Source organism: Gavia stellata, chromosome 11 (assembly GCF_030936135.1).
Source record: "Gavia stellata isolate bGavSte3 chromosome 11, bGavSte3.hap2, whole genome shotgun sequence".
Classification (NCBI taxonomy): domain Eukaryota; kingdom Metazoa; phylum Chordata; class Aves; order Gaviiformes; family Gaviidae; genus Gavia; species Gavia stellata.
In genome coordinates, this window is record NC_082604.1 from 9,609,369 (window position 1) to 9,623,314 (window position 13,946).

At 41.9% G+C, this 13,946-nt stretch overlaps 1 protein-coding gene across 3 annotated transcripts in view; it reads right to left on the reverse strand.

The window, feature by feature from the left end:
* EPHA4 (EPH receptor A4) overlaps window positions 1–13,946 on the reverse strand; it is a 101,658-nt gene that overhangs the window by 15,438 nt on the left and 72,274 nt on the right. For all 3 annotated transcript variants that reach the window (XM_059822407.1, XM_059822408.1, XM_059822409.1), the window contains 3 exons: window positions 6,902–7,026; window positions 5,550–5,709; window positions 4,360–4,471 (listed from right to left, as the gene is read on the reverse strand). In XM_059822407.1, coding sequence (XP_059678390.1) covers window positions 4,360–4,471; window positions 5,550–5,709; window positions 6,902–7,026 — 397 coding nt within the window. The remainder of the gene's footprint in view (window positions 1–4,359; window positions 4,472–5,549; window positions 5,710–6,901; window positions 7,027–13,946) is intronic.

Sequence of the window (13,946 nt, forward strand, 5' to 3'; positions counted from 1 at the left end):
GTTGCTTACTCCTCAGTTCGCCTGTTCCTCTGGAAGTCCAAATCTCCCTGTGTGTCAGACCCAGGTTAGCTAACTGGCAAGAGTCTGGGCTGGTGTGAAGAAGAGGGAAGGCAGAAGGAGAAACCAAGCCTGGAGAACAGGAGGCAAGACTGGCACTGCCTGCGATGTGCAACCCGCTGCCTGGAGCGGGGCAGGAGGCAACCAGGCCTGCCAGGGACACTGGGGTGAGACTGGGTTACAAGTCTGAAAATGGTGAATGGGTAGAGGAGGAAAACGGGAGTGGGTGAGAGAAAGACCTGTTGGGAGTCGTGAGTTAAAAGAGGTCAAAACTCACAGATAACAGAGCAAAAACATGGGACTGAGAGCCTCTCTTGCAGTAAATCTTCCTGAGTCTCACCGTTCCCCTCCCATCAGCAAAACCCTTCTGCCCATTAGCAAAAAGCATCTCGCTTCCCACCCTGCACCCGGCCTGCAGGGAATGGCAGCTTCCCCTCGCTGTCAGCTGAAAGGCCATTCCCAGCCTTTGTCTTTGCTGGGTGTTAAACACATTATGCCAATAATAAAAACTATAAATTAACCACGAAACAGAGGGGGGGAAAAAATCCTGTTTGACATGTGAAGACTACCTGATCTTTGAACCAAGCCTCACAGCTCCCAACAACATCAACAGGACCTGTGTTCAGACATAAAAAGCAGGTACATATCCAACCATAAACGGTTGGGAGCTTCTTTTCTTGATGAAAGTCAATTAAATGCAAATGGCTCCAAATCACAAGAGCAGCATTATTAAAAACCACACTGGATCCAAACATCAATTTAAACCATTTATTTGCCCGAGGACTTACTGCACTGGTATAACAGAGCTGAGTTAACTAAAAGGACTATGTTCTGCTCCCAGTTACTGAACTGAGTAAGAAGGAAGAGGGAACACAAACCTCACCGACTGCCATATGGGACCAAGTCAGCTAAGGGGATTGCAGAGATGGTTTCAGGTATTACACAACTTCTCTCAGAGGAAAGAAAAAAAGGAAGAAAAAAAAAAAAAAGATTCTGCATTTTAAGCAGGACCCTTTCAAATCCATTTTATTAATGTTCAGGCACAGATGGGAAATATGAAACACAAACAGGCTTTACACGAAAGCATTTTAGGTATGAAAAAATGCTTTTAATCTTATTTTTAAAAAGTACAAGCAACCTAACAACAGACAAAAAAATAACCTTCTCCAACTAAAACCCAAAGACATGCAAAAAGCAAAGGGAAACAAAGGGATTACTGTTCAAGTAATATAATTACAGCTTATTAACTTTAAAGAATACCTTCCAAACTAACTACCTACTTCCACTTCCCCCTGTGTCACCTGTTGACCTCTCCTGCTTGGCTCGGGGCAGGACACTCCTGTCTGCCATTGTCCCCGAGAGCAGCCCAGGCGCCCCGCACCACGGGGCACGCGGGGCTGGAGCTGCCTCCCGGGCCAGCTCACCTGATGGCAGAAGGAAGCCTTTGTGGCAGATTTGAACCCCGTAATTACAGGGATTTTGGTGGTGGCGGTTAAATAGCCGGCATTCAGGAAAAGAACACAGAAGCTTTCAGAAACTGCGGGGGTCAGGGACACAGGCAGATCTACCGGTGGGGGCTGGTGATGAAGAGGAGGTAACAACGGAGGGTCTTAGCGCGCACTGAGGTGAAACAGCAGGGACCCAGCGCCGCACCGCTGCTCCCACCTCCTCCTCCCCAGACAGAAGAGGGGCTGGGGGTGCTGCCGCGCTCAGGCACCAGGCTGGCGGAGCGTGCTCACCCAACACCATCAGCAAAAGGTGGGCAAACGTGTTCAGCTGTTTATGGAGCAGAAGAGAAAGCAATCTATCAATCGGAAGAATTTCCGACGTGAACTTTTAGCTGACCAGAGAATTCTGTAGGGCCATCATACTCCACCCAAGCCCTTTTAGAAAGTGGTTCTTTCTGTTTTACACTTTCCCAAATCCTTTACAACTCTATTTCAGATACTCTAATTTCACGCAGCGTTCCTGCAGGGCAGGGTTTAGAAACACTCACGCTACCTCCTGCTCTCTGCTCTACGCATATGCTCATCTTAACCTCAGTAAATTTAAACTAACACTTGGGCAGATTAGTTCTCATGTTAACACAAACGCCATGGTCGCAGGACAGAACCAAACGGCTTGAGCTGCCTGAAGGCAAAGTTCTCTGACAAATTGTGTTATAAAAATGAATTTTGGGATTTGAGCAATGACTTGAAAAAACGTAATGCTAAATTAGTAGTAATAACTCAGGGTTCAAAGGTGGGCACCTCCAGCATATGCCCAGTTCCCACATTTGGCTCACGGATGCAGAGAGGCCATGTCTGCAGGCCAAAGCACAGATTTGGTTGCACAAATACAACTTTTAGGTCATGGCTAGATTACAAAACCTCCTCATGGGGACGTATGGACAGAAAAGCTTTTTCTCATCTGAAGTAATTTTGGAACAAAGTATAATTATTTTGCTATTAACTTCTGCTGGTGTAGGAACATCACGAAATATCCCCAAAGCCCACACCTCTAAATGACATTGGTAAAGTGCTTAAAATCGTTAGAGTAATAGTGAATATTAAAGTAGATTCTGTTTATTGAGAGCTACTTCCAGCTACTGGAGAGCTGTGTATTGAGGAAGGCTATTAATTAGCATGGCACCATGCATTAGTATGCACAGAGCAGTTTCACTGTCCTAGTATTTCATTCATCTTGCTACGTCTTTCCCCTTCCACGGCCTCTCTGAGACCCACCAGTGCAGAGCTATGGGACATCTCTGAAACCACGGCCACCAGGACACTTTTATCTCCATTCCCACAGTGCTTGGACCACCCTTTTGTCCCTACTGCCCACCTGCTCTTTGTCTTGTCTTTGTCCGAGTTGAACGCTTGTGGGCAGAGATAACTGAACAGACAGCCTGAGCGGTGAGAAGACCTGCCTGAGTGCGCACCCACATCAGCGAGTCTGTCAGCTACCTGGCTCCAGGCAGCCTTTCCTCTGACAGCTTTATGGCCGATACTAAAGAGAATCAATATGAGGGCAAGGGGTTGACATTTCATTTTCTAAAAAGTGATCCATTGAGGGCCAATCACCAAGCACTGTTTATCAGCCTTGGGAAGCGACATTTTTTTATAGGGGGAGGAGGGGAAGGAATCATCTCAAAGCAGCTCGACAGGTTCAATTCTCCAAGGTGGCGACTCATAATTAGAAATCCAATGTATCCTGCTATCAATCCTGCCTTAAATAATAAAGTGATCAATAAAAGCGGAGAGGAGATTAAGTCATCAAGCTCAGTGATGCTATTTTCTGTTGCAATGGCTTTTGATAAACCTGTCTCTCTGCATTACATTTTCATATGTTCTGCTCTTCTTTCTTCTTGCCAGCATGGAGGCTTTGAGTTGAACACCCACAGAAAGCTATAACAATGCATGTCTACTTTCCAGATACTACAATCATAGTGACTTAACTGCTCTTTAAGACAATTTAAAGTAAGAGAGCAAATCAAGAGGAATTTGTGCACATTTATGGCTGGTGCCATTAAACTGATCAACAGAGACTGACAAAACATGCATCCCTCAGATCCCAGGCTTCAGATGCAGTAATGATACGTCCAGTTTTATCTCAGAATTACACTGAAGCAACATCATGCCAATCTTTTTTAACGAGACTGAACACAAAGATGAAGACAGAAACACACTGTGCTTCTGCTACACTGTCCTCCTATTCACAGGATTGTTCCTGATGCCTGGGTTGAATCTGGGAGAATGAACAAGTACTTGGTAGAAGATTATGGTCCTGCTCTGATGAAATAACCATCGATCCAGTCTGCTGTGTTACTGTATATGATGCTGAATGACTGTGGCTTCTGTTTAACAGTCATATCCACTCACTGGAAGGACTAACCCAAAAGACTAATGCAGACTCATACAAACTAACAGAAAAATTACAAGCATAGCAATCTGATGGCTTAGTTCACAACAGTGCAGTTGTTTATTCCCTGTCTATCAGGAGTCAGTCCAAGAAAACCTACTGTACCCATACCCATTAAACTTAACTTCAGATTACACTAACCACAAATCTCCAGCTGGCTTGGTTCTCAATGCCAGTTATTGGAATCAGCTTTGCATTTGAAGGGTAAATAGAGCTGGAACTACTGCCATTACATCACATGCTGCTTGGTACTAATGTTGAGAAGATCAAAGCTACATGGGAGAAGGCTTGTAATGCAAATGCACTGTTTATGATGCTAATCAAAGAATTTAGCTTTGTTTGGAGGAGACAAAAAACTCCCTCATGAAAGAGAGAGAGGGAGAGAGAAGCTTAAGTTCTTACCTCCTGCTGATGACAAAGGCTGCAATGAGAATGACCACAAGAACAACACTGCCAGCCACTGAAACAAGAAGCACTGTGGGATTGGTTCCATCGCCAATGATGGGGGAAGGAACTGGAAACAGAAAATGGAGCATTAGTGTCAGACACTCTCAAAAAATCAACCTAGGTAGCACTCAATGAAGCTTTCTGGCTTGTGAAGGCATTTTAGAGTAGCACTCAAATCTACTTTCAGGCCTTTATTATATAGTCATTTGACACAATTTTCCAACAGGGCCCTAATTAGCTGAAGACATGATGTTTGATAATGATTTTGGGGAACTTCAGTTCACTGGGAACAAGGACTCCCCCTCCTTCTCCTCTTCAGTGTTGCTCAGAGGGTATAATGGCTATTTTTTTTTTTACTTTCTAATTGCTTTCCACTCTTCTTTCCTCCTCCTTTTTCTCTCAGTGGGGCCAGATGATCACTCCCCAACTGACAAAAAAAGAGTAAGCTATTTTAAAATGTCTTCCCTCTTCCTGCTGGATTGATTATTTTCAGCTATTAACATCCTGAAGGATGTTGCCACTAACTGGCATGATCTTAAATTGATTTAAACAGATCTGTATGTCCAAAATAAAATAGGCTTGGTCACATTGCCTTCCTGCCACCGAAAAACAAACGTTTTGGGGGCTAAATTTGCATGCTTCTTTGAGCAAAGTGAAAAGCCCTACTGACAACATAATTCAAACATTCTTTCTTTATATGCCTAAGGTAAAGTGCAAATGTGTGAGCTGATGTAGGACACCTAACTGATCTATGTCAACAGCCTGCAAAGGAGAGTAACAGGGTTCTATTCTCCTGCAAATAAGATATTCAAAAACCGTGTGCAAACATCTACATTTACAGTAAACAAAATAGGTACATAAATCTCTCAAGCATCAATGGCTTCCAAGTGTTTATAGGGTGCATGTCTCCTTATGCCACACTGAAGTATATTCATTGCTAGAATCTAGAATATAGCATATCCAAATAGACATCTCGGGTCAGATTCATGACATCACTAACAGTCATACGGCCATGGAAGAATATTTTCCCAGAACAGACACACCACAGTCCAAGCAACCACCAGGAAACTCCCAACACACAGCTCAGTTACATTTGCACTCTTTGCTCAAGGAAAAGAAAAAGAAATCGGCGGGCATGTCATTACCTGTGTTAGTTGTGAACTCAAATGGTCCACTGAAGTCTCCATATCCTGCTGCTGTCCTGGCCCGCACATGAAACACATACGAAGTCAGGGGGTTCAAGCCTTTGATGTCAGTATTCCTGGAGGCTGTCTTCACAATGCGATAGCTGCGCTCGTTTTGGTCCTAACAACAAAAGAACACAGTGGTGATCAAGTAAAAATGCCTTGCTGCACCGTGAACCGTGGAACCCCACTTCTTTGCCAAAACCGTCATGATGAAAGAAGATGAGTAACAACGATGGAATTCTCAAAATATGTCCCCAGGGCTCCTGCTGTCGGCCTTGCTCAATACCCATAGCACTGCGTGCTGCATGGAGCTCTGAGCAAGCCAAAAAAGGATGATGAGGCGGTAGGTATGATGCTCATATATCACTGATTAGTTAAGAAATCACACAGTGAAATCCTCTGGAAAATAGCCAAGCCTTCAAATAGGATCCTCTTGATGAACAAGCAACATTTTAGTCGCACATGCTGGCACTTTCTTTTTCTTCCTATCAGCCAGGAGCCATATAAAAAAAAAAATAAAAATAATTTAAGAAAGAAAAGACTTAGAAAATGTCTTCCAGGAAGTCCAATCTTAAAAACTGTTCTATTTTTCGCTGGAAAATCCATCAGAAAATGTAATAATCTAGCTTCCCTGCAAATCAGATGCCTTCTTCTGTACATGTTGGGGAAGCAAATAAGTGATTATCTTTATAAAAAAAAATTTAGAAGTATGCATGTGTGTGTGAGAGCACACACAAGCAAGAGCAGGTAATTGTTCATTTTTACAGAGAACCTTCAAAGAAAATAGCTCTTTTCATAGTTCCAGACTTGAGAAGTTATTTGTAGGAATAACATCTCCCTCTAACTTGGAAAGTATGAAGAATGTAATTTTCTTTCCTTATTCTCTATTAAAAGCCATCCAGCCCACACTATCACTCTAAGCAGAAGCTATCGGCAAACAGATATTATTATTGTTATTATTACTGTGTTATATACTTCATTATTATACTTCTGTCTGAAGTAAAGCTAATGTTTCACTTCTGCCCAACATTATTGATTCTCATTATAAATATGCTTGCTACAAAAGCTCAGTTCCTAGGTAGGAAAAAATAACAAAATAAACTCGTACCATACAGCTGGAACAGCCTATGAGTCTTATTCTTTCAAGCAACCATTCAAGTGCATGAAATCCTTAATTGGATTTTATTAAACTGAATCTATTTGGTTTCAAATGATGGATTCCTATCTGGAAATACGCTGTAATGGAATGAAGTAAAAAGCTCTCCTCAAACCCAAACAAAACTCCTTCCTTGTCCATTTTTGAACAGTACCTTTTCATAGTATTTGACTTCGTACTCCAGGATGACTCCATTTGGCCTGTCAGGTTCCAGCCAAGCCAAGGCAACGCTGTGCCTTGTTATCTCTTTAGCCTGGATCAATGCAATTGGGGATGGAGCTGCCAGAAAAAAAAATAATTATAAGCAATAATTTAGTTTTAATAAGGAACATATTTTTTTTTCTCATAGCTTTCACAACATGAGCACTTTCAGAAACTGTGTTTTTCTTGCGGGGCGGGGGGAGGTTAGAAGCATTAAGTATTTTTCTCTAAAAAAATTGCATTTAATCCTCTCTAATAAAGCTTGTTCCTGGATTCTGGGCAATACTAGATAGGTGGGTTTTGAAGTAACAATACAGTTGTCTAAACACTGCAATGTTCATGACATCCAGGTACAAACCTCCATAAGAGGTTAAGGTACTAAAAGATTCTGCCTTGGTTTTGTCCTTAGCTAGGTAGAGTGCATAGACTTGTACTTTTGTTTTGGTCCACCGTGATTCTCTTCTTCCATCTCTTAAAATTAATTGTTGTTACTTCATTAGCTATTTGCTTTACAGGAACTATGAAATTCCTGAGGGACCAATCTGGTTTTCTCTAAAGCTGAGAAAGTATTGCCACTGAATTAAGCAAGACCAGAATAAAGCTGAATACATATGAATTTGGACCCTCCCATGAAAACCAGGAAACTTGTATTTCAAGAGTCTGAGCCAATTTGTGCTTCCTAACTTGCCCTGCTTACGCCTGAGTCTGTGAGCAGTCCCTGGAGAATGGGGAAGCTCAGTGCCCAAGGGCCAGATTCTGGCTTTGATAGCTCCTTCCCAGCCAGAAGATATCAGAGATGGGTCTGTTGTGTACCAAACTAGCATCATCTGACCCTGTCCCACGTGGCGCTGTATTGATGCAATGAATAGAAAAAGCAGGATTACACTGCCAAGGGTAAGGGCTGCATGATTTTTGGAAAAACTCTACCTAGCAACAAGCTAAACTCAAAGATCCTTTAAACTGTATCTGTGTGCAGTAATAAGGGCTGCAATGAAGAAGATAATGGAAAACATCTCATTGTGCACCCTACACTTTCAATAGAGCCCCTGCTAACGCTGAAGTTCAGGTTTTTGACTGGCTGGAGGACAATGCAGTCTCCCTTTTACTGTGATAGCAGCAGATTCATGGCTACGCTGGGGGAATGGGTTTTCTGAAGATTTATGAACCCGTCTGCCCCTTTCTTGCTGTTGTGTTGCTGTGTGGTCACGTCTCTAGCCAGCTGTTATCAAGTTCTTTTGATGCCGACAATAGCTGGTATAAATGGCAGAGTCTCCAGGGATAAAAAGGGACATTCATGAAATTTTTAATCTTATCTAACAAAGCTGTCCTGTATAACCAGAGATTAGAGGTCTTCCTAAATTGAATATGTTTCTTCCTTTTGTCCCCTGAAGCTGTAGCCATGTTGCTCTTTTTTACCCCCTTTCCTCTTCCTTTTGTTTCTTTTTCTACCCTTAACTTTGGGATGACGACCCATGGAAACGTTAGAAAGTAAGAAGTATCCCTGAAACACGTACTTGAAAACTACCAAGAAGGACAAACAAATAAAACAGTCACAATAAATGAAAGGAAAATTGAATGTTGAAAGCCTCAAACCTACTTGACCATATCAGACAGTTCTGATGGAAGTGAAAATAACCAGTAGACGCTGCAGTCACAAAAGGGTGTCTCCTCTTGATGTGAAACCATCAGGGAGCTGCTTCCCGATTTACTGTTTGACAGTTTGGCATCTCTGTTAGAAATGCCTCCAGAACCTTCCTCTTTTTTTCCTTGTCTGTCTCTCACATGCAAAGGCAAATATTGGATGACAGAGGAGACTACAAAACACAGCCAACAGGGAGGATCCAGGTGTGCTCCATCAAGTTATATCTGTGGCATGGCTGAGAAACTGCTTAATAACCTCACAGTTCCTCAACAGAGAATCAGACTTTTTTTTCTTCCCTTTTGCAGTAAGAATACTGCTCAGCTAATAAGAAAATCAGATTTGCTACCCTAAAACACACACACGCATGACAGTACTGATAAACCAACGAGAGAGAAATCTGCTTAGTTAATCAGTACCTGATGCAGGGCAGACAGGCAATTCTTTTTACTGAGAATCTGTCACTTATGCTGGTCTGACCTCAAGAATTGTAGAGAGAAAGTTCACTTTCTTTCTTTTATACTCTTTTTAACCTCCTTGGTTTCCCATTTCATTTCTGCAGGCATCTATATTGAAATTAGCAAATCCTTCAATATTGGGCTGGTAAGTGCTGTATGAAAACGCATTTCTTCTCTGTTGTAAAATGGCTATTTGCACCAGAAGAATATATATTAACTACCCCTTCTCGTGAAAGATGCTTAGCTTTATATAGTTTAACAAATGCTTTCTCGTGTCCCTGAAAAATAGACAGCTGATCTTGGGCACTACACCATACTGGAATAAACAACCTGCTCCTGGCCTCCAGGACACAAAGAGGACTTGTACATCAATTCCTTTGTTACTCCTTATGATTACAATTGTCAGAATGGCCCTATTTTTTCCTTCCTGTCCTTTATATGCAAATTCATCCTACTTAACTTTTGATTTCTTCTTTTGTCCTGTATTCTGCAGATGAGCAATTTGTTTCTGAGCTTTTTTGTTTTGACTGCACATCCTGCCATTGCATACGCTATACAGAAATCCTGAGAGTGCTGAAGTCCAACTACAGGACAAAGTACCAGAATTGCAAGAGGCTGTCCAGGACAGACCTGTAACAGTCTATGCAATAGGATAGTGATCTGCAACTCTGTGGACCTTGAGGAACTGGGCTCAATAACCACAGAGAGCACTACAGTTATCCCACCGCATGGATAAAAATCCTCCATTACCAAATCTCTCTTATTTCTGGAAATAGCCCTACAAATCAGGTTTATTTGTGTTCTTGTTTTCCAGGATGCACCAGCTGACATGAGTAGTTGAAAGACTGGGTTTCTGGAAGAACAACAGGTCTGGGTCTCCTTGGACATATATCACCAAAAGGGCATAAGAGTCCTGTCAGTATTGTCCGGGACAAAGAGGACATCACCACTGCCAGGTCATCATGGCAATCCAGGCAGCAGTCACTGGGTGACTTTCTTCTGGGTGAGCTTCTGCAAAATATTTACATTCTTTGTTCTTCTCCCTTTTGCCTTTAAATTGCCTCTTAGGGATGATGCGGAGATAAACATGTAACAGGTTGTAAAATGATGCTTTGATCACGAGCAGAATAAAAGACAGAATCTTCTCTTATATGTGCGTGGGCTAACTGTTCATTATATACACACATTCCTACACAAAACACACAGAGGACAGCTTGACCAAAAAGAATAATTACATAATTAAGATGTTCGCAGTAAGATCACATAATACTTTTGGAAGAGCGGGAGATCACTTTTTGCGCTTTCCTCCTCCCAACTCCCTGATATTTGGAAAGGAACACTAAGCAAAAACTTGTTTCTCAGTCATCATTGCTTACAACAGCAAGATTTCCTGCCACACGTGCACAGACTGTACATACCAAGCACCAGTTCCACCAGAACAGCCCATTTCACAGGGAAGAATGACAAGGTATTTTGGTGTCTAAAAAGGGGTCCCCTTGAACAGAAGCAGCAAGTGTAACTTTCCCTAGTTCAAAGCTCAGCAGTTCCTCTCCCTTAAAAACCCCACTCCCTACTGATGTCAATGTTGCAATTTTCTTTTATCTACTTCCTCAATAACCTGCCATTAAACACCTACTAGTAGTTTTATTACTGCGGTTCTGAGCTTGCAGCCTACAGAGAGAGAAAGAGCACAGATGTACTGCAAAAACTTCACCCAAATGCTATAAAGCCGTATCCCAAGGCTAGTAAGTGCTGAATTGTAACAGTTTTGAGGCACTTTAAAGGACGGCAGAAGCAGAGTGTCAGTTTTTCATTACTGGTTCAAATTAGGAGAGGGGGGGAGAGGAAAAAAAACAGGAAATAAATAGATGCAATAAAGTCTCTGGCATGTAGGCATCCATGAGTGAAAACAGCCCTTTATAAAACTACGAGTACTCAGATATCAAAGATACACAATGCCCAGTGTTTTAGTGAAGATGCCTTCTTAACCACAGCAGGGTTTACTTTCCACTCCCCATGATTTGAATTTAAATGGATCATGTTTACTCAAGGGGTCTTTCACTGATTGAAAAATATACCCACAGTTTGTACATTATCTCAGCTAAATTCAAATAACATATTTAAATTTAATTACTTGAAGCTTAGGGGTTTTCATGCTTTTCTTTTTTCCCTCAATTGCACAAAACAACACTTATTTGTTCTTATCAATGGCTATGTGCTTTGTCAAGCATCAAAATTAAATGCTTGAAAGCACTAATGATGTTACTGTGATTAAGGGTTTTTACCTTCCAGGGTAGATACTAAAAGCCTGCTCCATTATTAATTACTTTAAAAAAAAAAAAATTCTGAGAAACTAACACTGAAGAAAAGTCCTCTTAGAAATCAAAACAAGACAATAAAAGATTTTCTCTTAATTGGGACAAAACACATTTAAGGGAACCTGGCACATTTCAGGTTTTCTCTTTGAATATTTACCTTGTAATACTGTGGGCTTTTACATGGGATTTTGTAAATTATATTATCAAATAATGTCACAGCAGGGAAAGGATCTACAACACAGAGAATCAAATATGTTTTTAATCATTTCTAAAGGCAACATTCTCTGGGCCAGATTCTGGTAATTTTATTCATGTGAGAGAGGAACTTACTCCTCTAGCTGTCGCACTGACTTCAAATCAAGCGAAGTGTAACGTATCCAGCCCTATCCAGTTACATGTACCAGAATAAAATAAAAAGAAAGCAGTTCTGCTCTTTCCTAAAATGTCGGTGTTCAGTTCTGCTTCCCGTTAGTCCCTTGGGCCTTTTACCCACTCCTCTCTCTTGTCCAGGCAGAAATGCTCCTGTTTCTGAGTAACACCACCCCTGTGCTCCGAGTATTGCTGGCACACGGCTTTGCAAACAAAGGAGAATGTATTTTAGCATGACCAAATTTCCAAACATATGCATAGCATCTGTATAAGCCATGTATGTACATCAGGATAAGCACATGAAAGGCTTTTGCACAAGTGAACTTATGTGCACACACAGATTAGATGTCTGTGCACATCTGAAGAACCGAGCTAGAGTTTGGCATTCCCATTCTTCACCGCCGGTATGACAGCTACGCCTACCTCCTGGGGACCTGCAAGAGTCTGTGGGCTGGATGTGGGCTTTGAAAACTAACCACATGCACTTTTTTTTTTTCATTATTCCCTCTGTATAAGTGGAGCAAACGTTTGCACTAGTGATGATTGGGCCAGGTTAGGACTTGGACAAGGATCTAGAGGCCTGATTGCTTAACCGAGCCACTGGAAGCCTCCCAAGACATTCCCGAGTCCTCTGTCTTCCCACCGTCTGCCTCTCCTTCCCCCAGGAATGACGACTGGCGAGGAACACCTCCCAGCTTGGAAACTGAGACACGCCAAGATTCAGGCCAGCATTTTCAAGCTTTAGCATTTAAAGAAAGCCTTTAAATCTACGCCACTAGAGTAAAGCGCCCAAGGTTATCCACCCACACTTGAAAATCCTGGCCAAGGTAATGTGAAGCAGTGTGACAGCTGAGCTTGGCCTCTTTCTCTCAATCCCTTCAATCAGCCCTAATACTTCTGAACTAAAACTCTCCCTCCTTGTTACTAGAAATTACGCTGCGCAGGAAAAGGACCAGCTCGGCCACAGGATACTCCCGTAGGACACCTTCATCCTAAAACAACAGGCACAAGTGATCTTCCCTTTCTTTCCAGACTCTGCAACCCAGTCACTGCCAAAGAGCTCTGAGAAAAAGAAGTGACGAGCACTCAAACCTAGGGACCACCTCACATCAGCTACGTTTGTAATGATGTGTTCATAAAGAAAGGGGCTAGAAAATGAGATTTTAAAGACTGTTAACACAGCATTATTATGTTTTAAACATTTCCTCTGTTTTAAAGTTTTCATTTCTTGCCTCTCCCAAAAGAACCTGCACTGCAAATCTTGCCAAACCACAAAAGCTGGCTCTGACTTGCATCAAATCAAAAGCTGGAAGGAAAACCCAGGCTGTTAGCAGCAACAAATAGTAGTAGTGGTGGATTATTAGAGGGCTGTATTTTTACCACCCTACTCCAGCTTCAGTTCCTGGAGACATGCAGTAGCTGCTGAGGATCCACAAAGAGCCTGTGTATTTTCTGGGTTGCACATCCAGTTCTGTATCAGTTTTAGCACAGGCTACTTCAGCGTACCAGAACTGCTCTAATTTACATCAAACCAACTAGAGGAGCTGAGGGCTGACCACAGTTCCCTGTGGTTTACATCAGGAACTGCAATGAGACAGGGGTGATGAAGAAGATTTTGCACACCCAGGAGACAGCTCGTTCTGGCTATTAATTTCTGAGGACCAGCTCTTGACAGCAATACATTATTTTCAGGTACTGGCCCTCCAATTCTGAAGGCCAAATAATGATGTCAGCTAATGCAATGCAGGTCTGGAGTAACTCCAAAGATCTGAATCTGCAACCTGCAATCCCAAAGATTGCCTTAAACCAAAAGACTATAGAATCTACACAGCATTTAGCAAGAGATCTGTATTACAACTCAAGCATGGGGTCTGTTTAGTCTGAGAACTGCTTGTTTTCTTTCTGCTAGCTTGCTAAGAAATCCTGTTGGCATGTTCTGACAAGGATAACTTAATAGTTGCCAACAGAAACATGGCAGAATACCGTGTATTTCCTGTATGTATGAATGCCAGTTTAAAACAAACAGGAAAACAAGTCTTTCAGTTGGAAGGCAATTTATAAAAATCTGTCTGAACATTATAACCACTTAAATAACACAGCGCTGAAACATTTCTAAATGCTTAAACTAGAATGATCAACACAAGAAGGGTAAATGTATTTTGCGCTGTGAATTGCTCTAAGAAACTCTAGAGCTATAAGCAATATGTTAAGATG